Here is a 20,212-nt window from a genome sequence, read left to right as displayed (position 1 = left end):
TTTCAAAGAGTGTTGTTTTTTTTTGTTTGTATTAACAGCGTGCTTTTCATTTGATAGGGGTAATTTGGAATCTTTTAGCTCATGTGATTCTTTACTTTTAGGCACATGGACAACTATGGCTTTTTTTGGAACCTCTCTGTTGGGATGTCCTAACTCTCCTGTAGGGATGTGCAGAGGGACGCCATACATTGCATTCGGGATTCGTATTCGTCGGGGGGCAGATATGTTGCATTCAGCAAGGGGGCCCCCGATACGTTCATGCGTTAATTCTTATTCGTTTCCTGGCTAAAATTGAATTAACTACAACCCCCCACCCTCCTGACCCCCCCAAGACTTACCAAAACTCCCTGGTGGTCCAACGGGGGGTCCGGGAGCCATCTCCTGCACTCACACCCTCGGCTGCCGGTATTCAAAATGATGGTGATAGCCTTTGACCTTACTATGTCACAGGGGCTGACCAATTTCACCGGTAGCCCCTTGACATAGTGAGGGCAAAGGCTATCGTTGCCATTTTGAATACTGGCAGCCGACGGCCGAGTGCAGGAGGTCGCTCCCAGACCCCCGCTGGACCACCAGGGACTTTTGGCAAGTCTTGGGGGACCCTCCTGACCCCCACAAGACATGCCAAAAGTCCCTGGTGGTCCAGCGGGGGTCCAGGAGCAATCTCCTGCACTCGGGCCTTCGGCTGCCAGTAATCAAAATGGCGCCGATAGCCTTTGACCTTACTATGTCACAGGGGCTACCGGTGCCATTGGTCAGCCCCTGTCACATGGTAGGAGCAATGGATGGCCGGCGCCATCTTGCGGCTGCCAGCACAAGGTGGCGCCAGCCATCCATTGCTCCTACCATGTGACGGGGCTGAACAATGGCACCGATAGCCCCGTGACATAGTAAGGTCAAAGGCTATTGGCGCCATTTTGAATACTGGCAGCCGAGGGCGTGAGTGCAGGAGATGGCTCCCGGACCACCATGGAGTTTTGTTAAGTCTTGGGGGGGGGGGGGGGTCAGGAGGGTGGGAGGTTTGTTTAAATTCGCTCCTTTAGACGGCTGAATACTTCTGTGAAGATTCGTTGTATTCGTGGGGAATCGCAATACGTTTCGCTTCCCGACGAATACAACGAACATGGCCCTATAAGTTGCAGATTACCAATACGTAGGAAATGAATGCACACCCCTACTCTCCTGTTTCATTAGTATCTTTCGAAGATACCTCCGTCTGAACCATGCACTGCTTAGCGACTGTCTGCTTTCCTCTTTGAGCAGCTTTTAAACTAGAACAATCTCCTTTTTAAAGGTTAGCGCCTTAAGCCTGGTTCCACCCTGCTTAAGGTGGATCCTGATCCTTTTGAAAAGACACCCCCCTTCCCCAAAAGGTTCCCCAGTTCCTTACAAAATTGAATCCTCCTTCCTTGTACCATCATCTCATCCATGCATTGAGACTCTGGAGCTCTGCCTGCCTCTAGGGACCTGCGCGTGGAACAGAGAGCATTTCAGAGAATGCCAACCTGGAGGTTCTGGATTTCAGTTTTCTACTTAAAAGCCTAACTTTGGCTACCCGAACCTCCCTCTCACATTTTCCTATGTTGTTGGTGCCCACATCTACCATGACAGCCGGCTCCTCCCCAGCACTGTCTAAAATCCTATCTAAGTGATGTGTGATACAGATTTATGGAAATTAGCTGCAGAATGTTCTAACTCTTGTCGCAGAATCTATTTTAGATCTGTTGCAGGAAACTAGGAGCTGTGGTGGTTTCCAATGATCTATGTCATGTTTGTGTTTCTCTACAGGCACGGGGGCAGGCACTGGGTTGCCAGCTGGAATGGGGCTGGGCATGAAGCCTGGCAGAACAGGTAATATTCTCTATCCTGCTTTCATTTCAGAAATAAATTCTCAAGCAGAATTTATGGGGGAAGCTGGGGAAGAGGGCAGCAGGAAGATATAGGGGGAAAGGACTCGCTTCTTTCTAACCTTTAGTCTCTGTATTGTTTCCTGAACATGGCGCGCTATTGATTGTCCAAAGAACATTCAGAAACGAGGACAAATGAGGCTTATGTCCAAAGTCCGAACAGGATCCAGTAATAATAAGTACAAACAGTCTTGTAATCAAAATCAGTAATTCAACCTGGAAATAAGTGCAGAAAAGCTCATGACCAAAATGTGGAAAAGAACCAAGGAGATAAACATAAAGGGACAATTTTCAAACTGCACAGCCACTACTAGCATGCAGACTTTAGGAGTATTTTCAAAGAGTAACTAACTACATTGTTCTTTTAAAAATCAGTGCTTAACAAGGCAATTTTTCTAACTTATGATATTTTCTGTGGGTTTCCACAAATGTTCGCCAAGGATCCCTAAGCTTTCACAAGAAACGTTTGTGCATTCCCAGTCACAGCAATGCTGGCACCCAGTCTCAAGGCTGGCTTGGATTAAAGGGGCCACATGGCCCAGGGCAAGGCCCCCCCACCCCTGTGGATTAAATCCTGGGTGGTCTGTGGGGAATTGGAAACCTCCTTCCCTTACCCCAGTGCTGTCCATGAACGTTACAAAAAGGAGCTCTTTGGCAAGCTCATTCCCCTGTGAGCCCCACTCCCTTGTGCAAAAAAACCAAACAAACAAACAATAAAAAAAAATGACCCAAAGCCCTGTAAATTGGTCAGTCCTCCCCCCCCCCCCCCCCCCCAAAAAAGTTACCTCATTGTTTCATGGTTCTTCCAGGTATTCCTGCCTCACTGACACCATCTTGCAAAATGGCGCCAGTTGGCACCCCCTCACCCCCCCCCCCCCTTCCATCTCCAGGGCAAAGGGGAACTTGGGATTATTCTGCACCATTTTCCAAGATGGTGCTGGTGGGGCAGGAGCAAGTGGAGATCATGGCTGCCCTTGGAAGAACCCCAAGAGTGGGTGGTAAGCTTTGGAGTGGTGGGTGGGCTGGTGGAGGGGACCCACGGTAGGGCTTTCACCCATTTTTCTTGTACAAAGGGATAGGGCTTGTCAAGGTGTTTCCTTTAGTAATATTATCGGGCTGGGGGACTTACATCAGACCACGTGGGCCTTTTAATGCAGAGCGCCCAAAGCACTTGAAGCTTCGGCAGCCTTGGAATGACAAAACCTCAGAGTAATCTTAACCACAGAAACGCTGCCAGGATCTTTGCAAGAGACAAGATCCTAGAGGAAATTTGTTTCCATCCAGATCTTAGGTAACTCTGTCTTCTTTCTGGGGAAAGGAATGGTGAACAAAACCTCCTAGCAAACAAATTCATAAACGAGAGAAACAGTTAAAATAGCCACCGGGTGTAAATTAGCAGCAAATTTCTCAAACCGTGTCTAGGGCTCCCTGCCAAGGTTTTGCGTCTGCAACTCAAAATCAAGGAGCAGGAGGTAAAAGGCTCCTATGCTTAAAATTCAGCTAAAATGCCCATAGAAACTAAGGATCACTTTTACGCTATGAAAGCAGGAATAATCCATAGCAGCAACCTCCCATGCAGTGCAGTAACAAAATAATACATTCCACTGTTCTACACTGCAGAGCCAGACTCTCTAGGATAGCACCCAATGTAAAGCCCTACTGGGATCTTTACTAAGGAATGTGGCCTAGCAGCAAAGTTAAGACTCTGCAAATAAACCCAGGAGCAAAATACAAAATTCTATCAACAAAGAAAACATTTTGTACTCCAAATGCTGCACACAGGACATTCATCTTAGAGAAGGAACATGCGCATTGTGGGGGTAATTTTCAAAGGAGTTACACGCGTAAATGTAACAGCTTTTGAGAATTGCTCCAATAGTATATTTACTCGCGAAAAGTGCACTTACACGACTAGATACTATGGATATTTCAATGGCATATATTGCAGCAATTTTATGTTTTTTAAAATCAGGCCCTAAATGTATTTATTTAATATTATATGATCATCATAGGTATGCCACTAGACTACATTAATCTCTTGAATGACTCGTGTCCAAAGCGAGCGGAGTGAGTATAATCATTGGTCATAATAGATAGGAGTGGCCTTTATCATAGAAAATATGTTTATTACTGTCCTTCAACTTTAGCCGAGAAAAACAATTTAATCATTTTAATATGCAAATACAAATCTTTGCATTTGATGTGGTTTTTTTTGCTTCAGGACATCACTTAGACATTTTCTGATACCTGAAGCAAAAACAAAACCCATGAAATTGCATGGTTTGGATACAGCATTTTCTATTGCACTAACATGTCCTCTTTGAATTTCAGCTTCCTATGCCAGGAGCCTTTTCAGATATGCGGTTTGTCATTTTCCCTGCACTAAACTCAATGCTAAGACTGGTATTTGCATATTAAAACATTTTTAAAATTATTTTTTCTTGGCTCAAGCTGAAGGACAGTAACAAACATGTTTTCTTTGATAAAGAGCATTCCTCTCTATTATGACCAATGATTATACTCACTCCGCTCACTTTGGATGCAAGTCAATCAAGAGATTAATGTAGCCTAGTGGCATACTTAGGATCATCGTGTAATATTATCCAAATATAAGGGCAGATTTTAAATGCCTGGCGTGCGTAAATCCCAGCCTTTAAGTGCGTGGCCGGGCCTTATGCGCGCCGGGCGAATCTTCCATGAGGCCTGGCCACACGCATAAAGGCTGGGATGCGCTCAAGGGGCGGGCTGGAGGACGTGTTTTGGGCGGGCCGGGACAGCACCATTGTTCACTGTCCCGGAGCCCTGTGTGCCAGCCGTCTGCCGGCGCACGCAAGTTACTTCAGGGCCCGACCTGAAGTAACTTGTAAAATAAAAGATAATAAAATGTAAAAAAGGGTTTTAGAGGATGGGGAGGAAAGGGAAAAGGAAGATTAGGGTAGGGGGTAGGAAAATTCAATCCCAGTCTGCTCCTAAATTGGAACGGCCTGGGAGGGAATTGGAGAAGGTCCCGATGCGTCGCCTCGCAAAAATGTAGTCCTTCTTTCGCACACCACCCCCGATTTTGTAACATGCGCGTAGTGTCACATGCATGTTATAAAATTGCGCATCCATGTGCGCACACATTTTTTAAAATCCAATAATGCACGTTCCTTCTCTAAGTTGAATACCCTGTGTGCAGCATCTTGAGTAAAATTTTTTCTTTGTTGATAACTTTCAAAGTTGGGCACCTAAACGTTTTGAATATTGACCCAATAAAAGCTCATAACCAAACTTAGGAACTAGATCCAGAAAATTAAGTTCAAAGCAACTCATGACCAATGAGGAAAAGGATTCAGAAAATAAGTTCTGTACGTAATGAATTTAGTTGTAGAATCTGCTGATTAATATCAGAATTAAGTCTCTTTAAATTAAGGAATGCAATTTATCTGCCTATTAAACTACACTGCTCTCCCTATTAATAACTATTCAGATGGCAAGTTTTTTGAGGTAGGGGAGGAGATTTTGCTGAAAACGTAAATGCACATTTCCAGATGCTAGGATAGTTCTGCAAAATGACCAAGACCTATATGATGAAATTACTGGTAATTCTAGCAAAATACTGGAAGGTGTAGGATAGATCCTCTCCCAGCCTCACCTTGCTCAAACACTAGCCAATTTCTTTATCTGTTTTGTTGCATTCTGTTTCATGTTTCACTGGTATTCAGCCCTTGTTTCCTTCCTTCCCAGGGTATGGAGCTGGTTATGGATATCCAGAGGCTGGTCTTCAGCAGGGATATCCCAATGGTAATACAATGCATTTGGGGGTTGTAAACAATATGCAGTTGATTTTTCTCTCTGTTGCCAGCAGTCCTTTACCATGCCCTGCAATGCCAAATGAGAGGAGAGGTTAGGACTGCAGACTATGCACCTCTCCCCCACAACCTAGGTTGCTGTATCATTCCCTACAGTGCCTCCTGCTGGAGAAGCTGGAACTGCAGAAACAAGAAGCTTTACTTACAGTTTTGAGCTTCAGCACTATTCCCTACATTACTCTTGCTGGGAAAGGCTGAGACTGTAACACACTTTTTTTTTTAATGTATTATCTCCATTTCATTTTCTCTCTTTGAACCCTCTACTCCAGATGGCATACATGAGTGACACATGTACCCTTGCCAATCAGTTGGGCTGGAGGGAAGTTTCCACTGAAATTCACCCTGAGTGCTATTCCCTTGGCTGGCAGGGATTGATGCAGCAGCCATTTTTCCTCTTTCCCCATAAAATGAATGTGCCAGTTAGGATACATTTGATCCCTATGGGTCTCGTCAGAAAGGAGACTCAAACACAAGTCTTCTACTCTTCAGAGTTGTGTTTGCTGTAGCATGAGCTACAGTGTTTGTCCTGACTGGAGCACATTTTCAGTCTTGAAATTATTCTCTCTGCTCTATATTCTACAGGTTTTGGATCCCTTGGGCCTGCTGGTCAAGGCAATGTGAAGGCAGGAGGTGAGAATACAGCCTCAATTCTGTGTGTGTGTGTGTGAGATCCATGTACCTTCAATACATAGCCTACTCTCAGTATTGACTTAGCTTTGATAAGGACCCAATGCTTCAACATTTTATAAGGACCCTGTATGCATTTTCTATCACATTCCCCATGTTGTACTCATGGAGTTAATATCAGACATACTAAATTTGAATTGCTGAATTCAAGGAGACTGAAGATAAGGCAGCAACAGGAGGAATGGGCGTGGGTGGCAAAGAAAGCTACAGTATGCCTGCCTGCCCTCTCATCTGTTCCCTTCCTTTGGTTGCACATTTGTTTGAAACAAATGGGTAAAATGTAATGCATGAAACTATTTTAAGTTCAGCTCATTGTTAATGAATCAAATGGAGAGTGCCTACAAATTTTTGCTTCATTCATTTTAAAATCTATTATAATCTCTGGGGTAAGGGAAATAGCAATTTCTTTTTCTCTTTAGGCCAAACAGAACGGAGCTGGGGTGGGAAGGGACAAGGAAGGAGCTTATCCCAACATGATTTCCTCATTTTAAGTCACCATTTTCTTCAGTAATTTCTCTGTTGGATTTCAGATAGATTCTGGATCTCTTTCTCAGAGCGAAATAAAAAACTCTGAAAATGTAACAAGTTATTTCTGTCCATAGGTTTAATAAAAATGGAAATGCTTTCTGACAACTAAATCCAGAAAAGAAATAGTGTAGCAGTGATACTGTATCGTAAACTAAAGCTTACAATCATTTGTGTTTATCCAGGTGGAGAACAAGTCCAATGTCTCTCTTGTGCCTTTCCAAATGAAAGAAACATTGTCTATGAAACGGACCCATAATTCAATATGGGCCCGATGATCAGAAGGCAATATATAGGCAGGGTAGAGATGGAGCCATTGTGGATTCCATTGCCGTTCTTTTAAATTTGAAAAAAAACAATCATTGAACTTAAAAAAGTTGATGTCAATGCTACTGAAGCCAAATCTGTGATGAACAAACTTAAGTCCCTGTGAATATCCATTTGCCAAAAATGTCTCCTCTATATATACAAACATTCCTCAAGAGGTAGCTTGACACACACTTCAAATTGCTGATATAATATTCTCATTTTATTCCAAAAACGTTTTGTGCATTTTTTTTAAATTACCGGTAGTTAAAAAATAGATTAGGACATTTTTAATTTTGTGTATTTTGGTATGCTTCCATCGTAGTAGCCTAGTATTTACTTACTTATTTATTTGTTTATTTAAAATTGTTTCTATACCATCGTTAAGTTATTTACCATCACAACGGTTTTCAAAATAGGCACAAATAGTAAAAAAAAAAAAAAAAGTTAAAGTTATAGAAGTGCCAATAATGATCTGGTTACAAAGAATTCTAATATATTACTAATTGATGAATTAGTATATTTTTCCTTCTGGTACATGTTTCATTCTTGAGTTACATGCATATCTCACCTGTAATTTTACATTTTAACTAAGGTTATCAGAGAGATTGAAAAGGAGTCAAGCACATAGAAACTAAGTGCCTGGTGCAAATTTGCTGATGCCAACTTTTCCTTCCTTCCTTTCTCCTTTCTCTTTATAAAAAGCATGTTTAAAAAGCCAGGTCTTCAAACTTACTTTGAATAGTTTGAAATTTCTCTGTAATCTTATTTCAATAGACATTGTATTCCACAGGGTGGGTCCGGCAAGGGATAGTGCTTGGTCCCTGACTTGGGTAAGTCGTGCTGTTTTAACAGATGGGATAGTTAATAGTGCTTTATTTACCGACCTCAGATTTCTTTGTGGTATGTGTACACGTAGTGCTGTGTTAAGCCATTCCGCTTTTTTATCATGAATTAGTTTATGAATTGTGCATGGTGCTTTAAATTGTACTCTTTGTTCTATGGGTAGCCAGTGTAATTCAGCTAGTGTCTCAGTGATGTGATCTCTCTTTTTTTTTACCTGTGAGTATTCGTGCTGCAGAGTTTTATAATATTTGAAGTGGTTTTAACTTCCTTAGGACCATTAGTTTAGTGTATCCTTCTTTTACTTTCAGTAATATGTGTTGTTTCAGATTGAGTTCTGGGTTGATTATTATGCCCAGGTTATGCACCTTCTCAGCTAGTTCTACTGTTTGATTATTTTTAAGCATAATTGGTGATTGAATTAGATTTATACTTTTCCTTTCTAAGTGTAAGAATTCAGTTTTATCAATATTTATCACTAGCTCCATTTGGTTTAATAGTTGTTTGATAATGTCCAGATAGATGTTGGCTAAGTTTAATGTTTTGTCAATTGTGTCGTTAGTTGTATGTCATCAGCGTATATATAGAGGTAGATTTTAAAAACATACGCTCGCGCGTACTTTTGTTCGCGCACCAGCCGCACGTATCTTATAAAATCCGGGGTCGGCGCGCGCAAGGGGGTGCACATTTGTGCAACTTGCGCACGCCGAGCCCTGCGCGCGCTGCCCGTTCCCTCCAAGGGCATTCCGAAATCGTAGCGGCCTTGGAAGGAACTTTCTTTCTACCCCCCCGCACCTTCCCTTCCCTTCCCCTACCTAACCCACCCCCCTGGCCCTATCTAGACCCCCCCTACCTTTATCGGAGAAGTTATTACTGCCTCTGGGCAGTAGTAACTTACGCGCGCCGACGCGGCAGGCCCTGACACAAGCCACTGTGTTGGGGCACTTGGCCACGCCCCCAGACCACCCACACGACCCCCAGACATGCCCCCAATCTCAAACCGCGCCCCCCTGGCCACGCCCCCAACCGTCCCTTTTTGCAAGCCCTGGGACTTACGCGCGTCTCGGGGCTTGCGCACGCTGCCGAGCCTATGCAAAATAGGCTCGGCACACGCAGGGGGGGTTTGGGGTAGGTTTTCGGGGGGTACCCGCGTATCTTATGCGCATACCCCTTTGAAAATCTACCCCACTGTGTATTATTCCAAGACCTGCTAGTAGATGGCATAGTAGTAACAGGTAGATGTTAAAGAGTGTCGCAGATAATGCTGACCCTTATGTACACCTGTTTGTAGACTTATTTTTTCTGAAATTGCATTTTTAATCTGCACTTGAAAAAATCCATTACTTAGATATGATCTGAACCAGGCAATTGTGTTATTATGCAGTCCTATTTCTTCCAGTCTCTTAATTAGTATTTCATGGTTCACAGTATCAAATGCTGATGATAGATCTAATAGTACAAGGATGTAGTGTGTTCCGCTATCAAATCCTCTTAGAATATTATCTGTAAATGAAAGGAATAATATTTCTGTGCTGTAATGTTTCCAGAAGTCATGCTGAGCCAGATATAGGATGTTGTTATTATCTCAATGTTCTGATAATTGTTTTTGGACTATTTTTTCTATTAGTTTCACAATTAATGGTAAATTCGATATTGGCCTGTAGGTAGTCAAGATTAGGGGGTCCATGTTTTTTTTCTTTAGCACTGGTTTAATTGTTGCTCCTTTCAGTATATCAGGCATTGATCCTTCTTCTAGGGATAAGTTTATAATCTTTGTTAGTGTTGGGGCAGTTATATCAGCTAGCTTTTTTAAATCCATTGTCGGTAGGGTGTCAATTGTGTGTGGAGCAGAATTTAACTTTTTTACATGGTCTCTATCTCAGAGCTTGATATCTCGGTGAACGCAGACCAATGTGTAACATCTTTAGTATGCATTTTAATCTCTTGTTTGGTTGTATATGGGATTTTGGTTCTTAGGTTTACAATTTTGTCTTTAAAAAACTGTGCTATTTCATTGCATCGATTTTCAGGTAGATTCTGGGTAGGATTAGTTTTATCATTGGTAAGATCATTGACTATGTTGAACAAAGTCCTAGAGTTATTTGTAAACTTTTCTATTTTTGAACTGAAATATTTCTTTTTCGCCTCTAGAATTATTTTCTTGTAGTAGGCCAGATGTTTTCGGTATTTGGCTAGATTTTCAGTTGTTTTATTGTATTTCCATTCTTTTTTTCTAAGAATTCATTTAGCATCTTTTATGCGGTCATTATGCCAGGGATTTATTTGTTTTGGTTCCTTTATGCATATATTTTTGGTGGGGTTAATTTCCTCTGCTAGTTTATTAGACTTGTTCACCCATGCAGTCATTGCAGAGCTGCAATTAGTGTAATCAAAATTCGTTAGTTTTTTCTGTAATTTTTCTTTTAGTATTTCTATTTTGTAAGGTGGATGATACTTGAATTCAATCGGTTCCTTTTTTTGTATCTCTGTTGGTCCTAGATGTTTAATAGTAGATTGGATGAGGAAGTGACCTGACCATGGAATTTGCGTGTAATTTGAGTTTATATTTTCTAGATAACTACTGTTGATGAATGTCAGGTCTAATGAGTGTCCTGCTTTGTGTGTGGGTTTGTCTGTGATTAGTTTGAATCCTAGTGCATTCGTAATATCGATTAGTGCCTGGCAAGTGTTAGATAATGGAAATACGTCCTTGTGAAGATTAAAGTCTCCTAATACGATGGTAGGTTTTCACGAATTTAGGTGGGTTGTAAAAAATTCAATTAGTGGAGAGATATTTAATTCAAGTAGACTAGGTGGGCAGTAAATAAGGCAAATTTGTAAATGGCTAGTTTCAAAAATGGCAATTTCATGGTTCTGTGGAGGTGTGGTAGGTAACAGTTTGCATTTCTTTTCAGTGATTAGTAATAATTAGGGATGTGAATCGTTTTTTGACGATTTAAAAAAATCATCAGATATTTTTTAAATTGTCAAAAATCGTTAAGAGTCGCAATACAATATAAATTCCCCCGATTTATCGTGAAAAATTGTAAATCGGGGGAGGGGGAGGGCGGGAAAACCGGCAGACCAAAAAACCCCTAAACCCATCCCGACCCTATAAAACTAATCCCTTACCTTCCCCCACCCTCCCGAACCCCCCCAAAACATTTTACGAGTACCTGGTGGTCCAGTGGGGGCGCGGGGACAGATCTCCTGCTCTCGGGCCATCGGCGCCATTTTGGCTGCCACTCAAAAATGGCGCCGATGGTCCGATAAAAAAAAACAACCCACCCGACCCTTTAAAAATGACCCCTTAGCTTCCCCCACCCTCCCGAGCCCCCCAAAACATTTTAAAATTACCTGGTGGTCTAGTGGTGGTCCTGGCAGCCGACGGCCCGTTCTCGGGCCGTCGGCTGCCACTCTTAAAGATGGCGCCAATGGCCCTTTGCCCTTACCATGTGACAGGGTATCCGTGCCATTGGCTGGCCCCGTCACATGGTAGGAGCACTGGCTGCCCTCTATGGCATTACCTGAACCATAGCATGTAACCATCATTGGACAGACAGTTTACAAAGTCAATGAGATCTTAGATTCCCACTGTGGGGGCAAGAAAATTGAATATCTCATCTCCTGGAAGGGCTATGGACTGGAGGAAAACTCCTGGGAGCCAGCCTCCAAAATCTTAGACTGTGATCTTTTAAAGGATTTTCATCAGTGTCACTCAAACAAGCTCAGAGCCTCACGGAGGGGGCTTAAGGGGGGGGGTGGTTTACTGTTATGTTCGTTGGTCCACAAGCTAACCCTGCAAACCACCACCCTCACCTCTCAGGCTGGGCCCCAGTTGCAGCAATACACTCTCATGGTGGGATGCTGCTCCTCTCTATGGCAGACCCTACTCCTCTTTGCAGCAATATGCTGCTGACTTGTCTCATGGCCAGATGCTGCTGACTCCCTCCTGCCGAGATTCCCATTAGACACATGCTTGGCTGCTGCTGAATTTAAAGAGCCCATGGTGGGAAAAGCCCCATGGCGCAGCTTGATGACCTCATGCAATTAGGCCTATAAAAGGCCCTCCAGACTTTTACATCCTTTCCTCAGCAACAGGTCTCCCTACTCTTGTAGTGCTCCAGTGTCCTGTCTTCAGTTCCAGCATTCTTGTCTTCAGTTCTCTACAGCTCCCTGGCTACCTGCATGTTCTTCTCCTCACCTTCCTGCCCTGTATATCCATCTCACCATTCCCTTTGGACAGATACCTGGTATTGACCTTGGCCTGACTTCTGGATACGCTTGACCGCCACCTGCTATTGATCACTGCCTACAACCGGATACGCCTGACCTAAATCTACTGTGATCTAGCTAACTTGACGGATCTCTCTGCTATCAACTAACTGCCCCCATTAGCTCATGCACGCCACTCTCCTCCCACCCCAGTTCTCCTCCCTGGCTATACTCCAGACTCATGCACCACAGCCCTCCTATCCTGTCTGTCACCACTCTTCTGCCTATCATGTTTATCCGCTCTCCTACTCGCACCCACTCTGTCTCGCTCCATTCTCTCCACAGCTGTGCACACCCACTTTGCTCTTTCAGGAACCTAAACATAAAAGTGGCCATAAAGACAGTCACAAAACTACAATCACATGTACTCTAAAGATTCACTTGAACACAGACAAAGAGAAAAGGATGGGAAACAGCAAGGGAAAAGCAAGCAGCACAAAAGACATCACTCAGGAATCACAACAACTTCTAGCAACCAATAGGGAATACTGCAGCATTTTTCAAACTAGTATTGGTTTTTACTAGCATTTTTACCACAGTTTTCTGTATGTTGGTGTTAATGCTAATTTTGATGTGATTTTTGGGCTTACCACAGTGCCATTTTCATTTGCATGTCATTTGCTTATAGCATCGATCAGGGCCACATGCTTTTAACATATACAAGTGTTAAAAACTCGGGCTAAAAGTTTGCGACCGTTTTGGCGTGAATTTTATTAGGTTGGCCCCCTTATTATCATGTCATATTATCCAGGCTGCTAATCATTTTAGCTGTTCTCCTCTGCACTTTCTTCAGAATCTCCTGCTGCCTCTTTTGACCTGCTAATGATGTTACATTTTCAATAGCTAAGATACAGATTATTAGTTCTCCAGTAGCTTTGTCTGGTAACTCAGTTTGCAGTGTTCTGAATGTTAGAGATCCATGCAGGTCATGGTTTACTAGCTAAAGTTCTGAACATTTTGTCTGTGTCTTTTGGCAGCTTATGGGGCTGGAGTTGGAGCTAGGATCCCCTCTGTGGGAGCTCAACAGCCTTATGGGAATGGTAAGAATGAAACTCTTTCAATCATAATCCCCTAACCCCTAATGTTAATTCATAACACTTAACTCTATTTGGTTACTCTATCCCTATTCCTATTGCTAACTCTAACTCTTAATCATTAACCCCAATCCCAAACCCAACTATAATCACTAAGCCCAACTCTGATAACCATAATTATCCATCACTTAGTCCATTGTGTATAGGTGACTTATAAATATTAATAAAACATAAAACATAATTCCTAATTCCTAACCATACTCTTTAGGCCCAACGATGATACTAATCTTAGTACTGACTGTACCTGAACAGTAACTCCTAACCTTCTAAACACTGGCGCAGATTTTCAAAGGGTTACGTGCGTAACCCCCGAAAAGCTGCCCCTACCTGCCCCTGCGCGCGCCGAGCCTATCTTGCATAGCCTCGGCGGCGCGCACAAGCCCCGGGACACCTCCAGTATTTCAATCCAGTGTGGATTGAAACCTCCAGTGTTAGAGATGCCACCACCTCTCTAGCTAACTCATTCCAGAACTTGACTACTCTTCACAGTTAGAAAGTTCTTCCTGATGTCTGGCCAAATCCATCCTGCTGCAATTTAAACCTATTTTTCTTATTCTTTCCTCAGTGGCTATGGAAAAGGAGAGATTACTGTCCTAATTGTATCCCTTTTACATTTTGGATAATTTTATCAAGTCACCTTTCGGTCTTCTCTTTTGCAGGATACATTACTGCAGCTTCTTTAGCCTCTCCTCATAGGTCATATCATCTAGTTTTCTAATTATCTTTATGGTTTTCCTCTGTACTGTTCTGAAAATTTCCACATCCCTCTGAAAATCCCAGACTGGAGACAGAACTCCAATAGTGGCCATCTCAGTGTTGGATAGAATTGAAGAATCTACCACTTCACTATTTTTACTGCACTGATGGATAATTCCATTTAACAACTGTCTCCCTCTTCCAGGTGGATACCCCAGTGTGCTGGCTGATACTATGGGTAAGGCAAGTAGGATGCGGCACCTTTCTAATGTATGTGTAGTAGAGGTTGGTTGTCTCGTGGGACCTCATCCTCCCTCATCTCTTCCTTTAAGATGGAATAAAACACTGGCAGGGTTTTGCAAATCTCTCCTGACCATTAAAGTTAAGAATGAGCCCAGTGTATCAGTGAGCCCATTTGGGTGATGTCTCTATGTGCATTATTATTCCAGGCTCACATTGTTCAATTTAACAGTTACAAATACATTTTTTCTTGAATACTGCAATGAGTAAATGGAATGCAAACAACAGGGTGTGTTTTATTTCTTTTTTACCTGTTTGATAAGGTAATGCCAATGAGTTATCTCTCTCACTGGTTGACTGTCTGAAGAGATTTTTTCTATGCTGCAGGAACCACAGAGCGAAGGCCTACTCAGGCAGCAGATGAATACTTCATTTGTGCAGAGCCCTCACAGTATTTAAAGCAGTCTGACTAGTACTGGCGGTTTTTATTTCTTCCTTGGACTTGCATTTCCTTGGGCAATATATCGAAACTATTTATGTTGTCAATGCTGAATTCTTGACCTAGGTCCCTTGCACTGAGGAAGGGAAATTGTTTTATTACTCTAGTAATGTGATGATAATATACCCATCTTGGAATGTGTCCTGCAGGTGTGCAGACCCCGTATGGGGCTCGTCCTGGGCTTGGTATAGACCCCACTGTGCCAAAATATGGTGAGAACAGAAAGGATCTATGGCACTTTAATCTGTCACCTCTCTACTTTCTCTCTACTTTTCTCTGTCTCCTTGTTTGTCTGTGAATCTTTCTCTGTAAGTTTTCATAATCTTAATACTGAAGCAAACTCAGATGAGTGGGTGGAGGCTAGATGGATAGAAATTAGCAGTGAGAAGAAAAAGGCTCATGATGTTAAGAGTATGCTGTAAGCCACCTAGTATTACAGAAGAGATTGCATTTAAATTGTGTAACCAAATGCAGAAAATAGGCTGGGGCAAGTGATAATTGTGGGGGACTTTAATTATCCAGAAGCTGAGTGATAAGGAAACAAGCAAGTAAGCAAGGGCTACAAGATATTTGGATATTCTGTAATGATAGTTACCTCTCTCAGCATGTAAATGCCCAGCTAGGTTAGGAAAAGTTTTGGATCTAGTCTTAAGGGTCTATTTACTAAACTCTTTTTACCATAGACACAGAATAGAAGAATAACTTCAGTAAATCAGGCCCTTAGGATAGTGAATGACCAGCAGGTATAAAACATTTGGGAAATATTGACCTGAATCTGGTGTCTTTTGACATAAAAAAAAAATACAGCAGGACATTTTGCCACCATGATATGTAGATATAAAAGGTCAGAGAAAGATATATTACAGTTCAGAGTTGGGGGAAGGGGGGGGGAGGGGAGGGGAACTTAGGGGGATGCTAGGGATGCCAATAAAATTGGTTTGGCCTTACTTGAAACTTAACTATGATCAGATATTGTTATCTGGTACAGATGGTTGACGTTTCTTCATGTTGTCGTTGTTACTGCTATATTGTACTGTACCAAAGCTGATATTCAAAAAACTTAAATAAAAAAAAAAAATACAGCAAAAGCAAAAAAATAAAACCAAGTTAATACATTTTAAATAGGTAATTTTAAGCTTAGGTATAATTTGATGGGTAGAGTAAATTGAAATCAAGAGTTTATTGGTAAAGACATGGAAGGGAAATAGGAAGTATTTAGAAATATTTTACATAGTTGCCTTCCTTTCAATGTGTTCTCACAAGTCAGTGAAAAGGTGAGTAGCATAATTCACAGGAATCTGACAGAGCAGTATTTCTGAACCCTCTCCTTGAGGCCCACCTAACCCAGTTGGGTTTTCAGGATATCCATAATGAATATGCCTGAGATAGGTTTGCATACTTTGGAGACCCAGGGTATGTAAGTCTATCCCATGCATATTCACAGTGGAAATCCTGAAAATGCGACTGGCTAGGTGTGCATCCAGGAGAGATTTGGGAAACATGTGATAGAAGCTGTGATAGGAATCAGTGGTTCCTGGAACTGGATGTATTTGTAATTGTATATATATATATATGATGCTGCCTCTGGTCTCTTGTTGGAGCGACATATAAATCAAAAGTGTAATACAATGTAATGTAATTACACCCTATGGAGCTACTGTTGGAAAAAGAGGGAGCAGGCAAAAGCAGCAAGATTGCCCTTGAAGCATATGCAAGCTTATTTAGCTTCTTGTTCGCACAGTGTGCTGACATCATGGCCTGTGCATGTGCAATCCATTTTCTCTGCCTTTTCTATAGGTAACCAACATCATCAAAGTGAATTGGCAGCTCTGAAAATGCATAATGAGCCTCATACATATTGTAATGATGTAAGCTAGTTTTGCTTTGAAAAAATTACCCACAGGAATTTGCACCTGCTTTCTCTGCAGGTAATCTTTCCATTGGAAACATCAGATGTAATTTTGATTATAAAAAAATTACACATGTTGAGCAGTCAACCCTCTCGCCTCCCACATGAACACCTCTGAAACATTTGGGCAAAATTACCTGTGTGTTATAGAACAATTTTCAAAATGCTTTTATATCCATGAAAATGGCTTTGAGAACTGTTCTCTATATATTTAAAACATTTTTTATCACAGCTAGCACTCAAGCCATGGGATATCAATAATAAATAACCCATAAATGTTGCCAATTAGCATAAAAGACAGTAGGATACTAAAGGTCTTCTCACAATTAAACAATGGGTCAGAAATTTCACCAGAAATCAAGTACCAAATTTCAAGCTGTCTGTCTGACATTGCCGCCTGGATGTCCCACTGCCATCTTAAACTTAACAAGACCAAGATGGATCTTCTCATTCCTCCTCCCCCCCAATCCTGTTTCCCCTCTTCCCTCTTTTTCTTTCTTATCCTCCCATTTTTCTCGGCCTGTAACCTTGGAGTCATCTTTGATGTCTCTCTCTCCTTCTCTACACACTTCCAAAATGCTGCTAAAGTACGTGAGTTCTTTGTCTGTAACATCGCTAAGATCCGTCCCTTCCTTTGTGAGCAGGCTACTCAAATATTCATCCACTCTGTATCACCTCCTACTTAGACGACTACAACTTGCTCTTTGCAGGCCTCCCACCAAACAGTGTTTATCCACTGTAATGTATTCAAACTTTAGCTACACAACATATATTTCTTCAGCATGTAATCCCTCTTCTCTGGTCTGATTCCACATATTGTTCGTTTCTCTTACTAGCCTATAATTGCACTCATTCTGCATCTTCACGTTGTCTATCTTCTCTTCTCCGTTGACAAGCAGGTCCGAATTAACCATAACCTGTGGGTGATGTCGTCTAACAGCACCAAATGGACCTGTCTCTCTAGTTCAAAAGGATTTTTACTGAACATGTGTGGAGCTTCCATGTGCACTGCCTCATGAGACCTTCAGTCTGTTTTTGTCCAATCTATCGCCCGCCCTCTCTCTCTCTGTCTTTTTTGTAAAGTTTTTTCTGCCTCTCTGTTTTTGCTGCCTCAGCAGTCCCTCAAAAGTATTTTTCTTTCTTTATTTAAAAGGTTTATATCCTTACATAAATAACATTCATGATAAAAGCATATATGCATTAAAACACAAATTACAAACAAGACATATTATAAAATATAATACACCAGATAACTATCATAAATCTAGATAAGAATATAAATCAATCTAAAATCTTCTTTAAAAAAAAGGCATATTACTGATTCCTGAAAATGTGTGCAGCTTACTTTAACTATTACTTTCACATACCAAGCAATACTGCCAAAAAAGCAAGTTCTAAATCAGAATAAATGCTTCAGAAAAAAAGAAAGCCCTCAACTGCTTCCTGAAAGGTTTTGCACAACTTTCTTTCCTTATTATTTCTGGAAGCTTTTTCTATAGAACAGGTACCATAGTTGCAAACATTCTCTCACATGATTCATGCAACCTTATAAATCTGGAATTGGGGTTCAGTACTCCTCGAACCATAGCTTCTAAGAAGGTTGTGAGTGGTTTTAAGAATTGTCTGTGGCAATCTAATGTCCATTACAGATGGCTACAACATCTGCTATAAGTGTTTGGGTTCTTACTATGACCCTTCCAACTGTTACACTGTGGCTGCATATCCCCAGGACACAGACACCAAGCCTGAAAGATGGTAGAGCTACTAAAAGAGTTTAAAAAGAAGAAAACGGCAGGTAACAAGAATTCTTCATCTTTGTCCTCTGGCTCCCATCAGATTCATCACAGTCCTTCATTTACTCAGAAGACAAGGCTCCCTGCTTCTTAGCATCAGATCTGGACTTGCTGGGGATATGTGTTTGAGTACAGTCCATAAGTGGCCCACCCTGGAGTCCGTATGCTCTTCAGCATTCTCTACGTACAAGGACTCTGTATTACCCATTAAGAGAAAGATGTTGGCACTATCATTAGTGTTGGTGCCCTCAGCACTATTATTGATATTAAAGACCTTCCTTTCATCAGTGCCAAAGATGACTTTGGTACTGAAGATGGCGCCGTTCTCAGTGATGAAGATGGCTCTGTTCTCATTGATGAAGATGGCTCTATCCTTGGAGCCAAAGTTCTTGACACTATCTTCAATGCATGTGAGATGCCATAATCACTTGGCACTGTTGGCCCCACACACACTTCCTCAGGTGCCTTCCTCTATTATGTCACAAAAGACACATCTGGCACAGTTGTATCTATTCTTCCCAGGCAACCTAAGTCATCCATGGCTCATTCAGTGTCCTTAGTGAGATTGGTTCAGGAGCCACAGGACTTTCTTGGATTGTGCAATCTTGGAGCCTAGTTGCAATAAGGCTTTGCTTCATGAGACAGGGAGATGATCCCCTCTGGGTCTTCAAGGAGGAGGCTTGTCTCCTACTTCAGCTGAAAGAGCACAATAGTCAATAGATCAGATTAAGGTTTTTGTACAGTCATTCTTTGCCTTCCTATTTTTGTCTGGTAGAGAAGGAACACTATATCCTCTTCAGACCAAAATGGAAGATTTCATTTCTCAATCAGGCACTACCTCCTCACCCACTGAGGTGATCCAGGAATTGCCTCTGGTAGGATTGAGTTCTCCTGCTTCACATAGACCATCCATGATCTCTGGAGTGACCTCTCAAATTGGGGTAGAGGGAGGTACAATCCATACACCTTTCTCCTTCATCCTTTCCAGGTCTATGGAGAGTGTTCCTTGCTACCCGGATTCTGAGGAGGGGTTGACTAGAATTCCAGTTGATCCTCCCCTAGTTTACTGGAGCATTCTTCACCTTCAAAGGATTTATCTTACTCCAAGTTTTTGGACAAACTTACTGAACATCAGTGTCCAAAAGGACAAGGACCCAAAGGAAGAGATTCATGGCCTCCATCTTCTGGAGCCTCCAGTAGATTTTTTATTTATTTATTTATTTGATGAGTTTTATATACTATCATTCGGAAACGTCAAAATAACGCCATCATAATGGTTTACAAAAATAAGGTTACAGGGATAAGGGGGGTAAACAAGGGATGCAAAGTACAAACTGTTATTAAGCATAGGGGATAACGTGTAAGGATTTAGTTCAGTTTTTTGTTTCATTTCTTATTTATGAAAACCTAGATGTGATGAATTTCATTTATTTATTCATGAGATTGGATTGGAGGGCGATGACATTGTGTTGTTCATTGGGTGAGTTGGTATACTTTGTTGAACAACCACATTTTTAACTCCTTTTTGAAGGTTTTTAGGTTTTCTTGAGTTCTGAGCTTAGTCAGTAGGGAGTTCCAAAGTTTTGG

The 20,212-nt window shown here is 41.8% G+C and overlaps 1 protein-coding gene across 7 annotated transcripts in view; it reads left to right on the top strand.

Moving 5' to 3' along the window:
- LOC115094073 (elastin-like) overlaps nucleotides 1-20,212 on the top strand; it is a 122,466-nt gene that overhangs the window by 61,358 nt on the left and 40,896 nt on the right. For all 7 annotated transcript variants that reach the window (XM_029606749.1, XM_029606754.1, XM_029606750.1 and 4 more), the window contains 6 exons: nucleotides 1,789-1,851; nucleotides 5,634-5,690; nucleotides 6,341-6,388; nucleotides 13,372-13,434; nucleotides 14,390-14,422; nucleotides 15,073-15,135. In XM_029606749.1, the coding sequence (XP_029462609.1) occupies nucleotides 1,789-1,851; nucleotides 5,634-5,690; nucleotides 6,341-6,388; nucleotides 13,372-13,434; nucleotides 14,390-14,422; nucleotides 15,073-15,135 (327 nt within the window). The remainder of the gene's footprint in view (nucleotides 1-1,788; nucleotides 1,852-5,633; nucleotides 5,691-6,340; nucleotides 6,389-13,371; nucleotides 13,435-14,389; nucleotides 14,423-15,072; nucleotides 15,136-20,212) is intronic.

The sequence above is a fragment of the Rhinatrema bivittatum genome, chromosome 6, assembly GCF_901001135.1.
Source record: "Rhinatrema bivittatum chromosome 6, aRhiBiv1.1, whole genome shotgun sequence".
NCBI classification, from domain to species: Eukaryota; Metazoa; Chordata; class Amphibia; order Gymnophiona; family Rhinatrematidae; genus Rhinatrema; species Rhinatrema bivittatum.
This window is presented reverse-complemented; position numbering and strand designations above follow the sequence as displayed.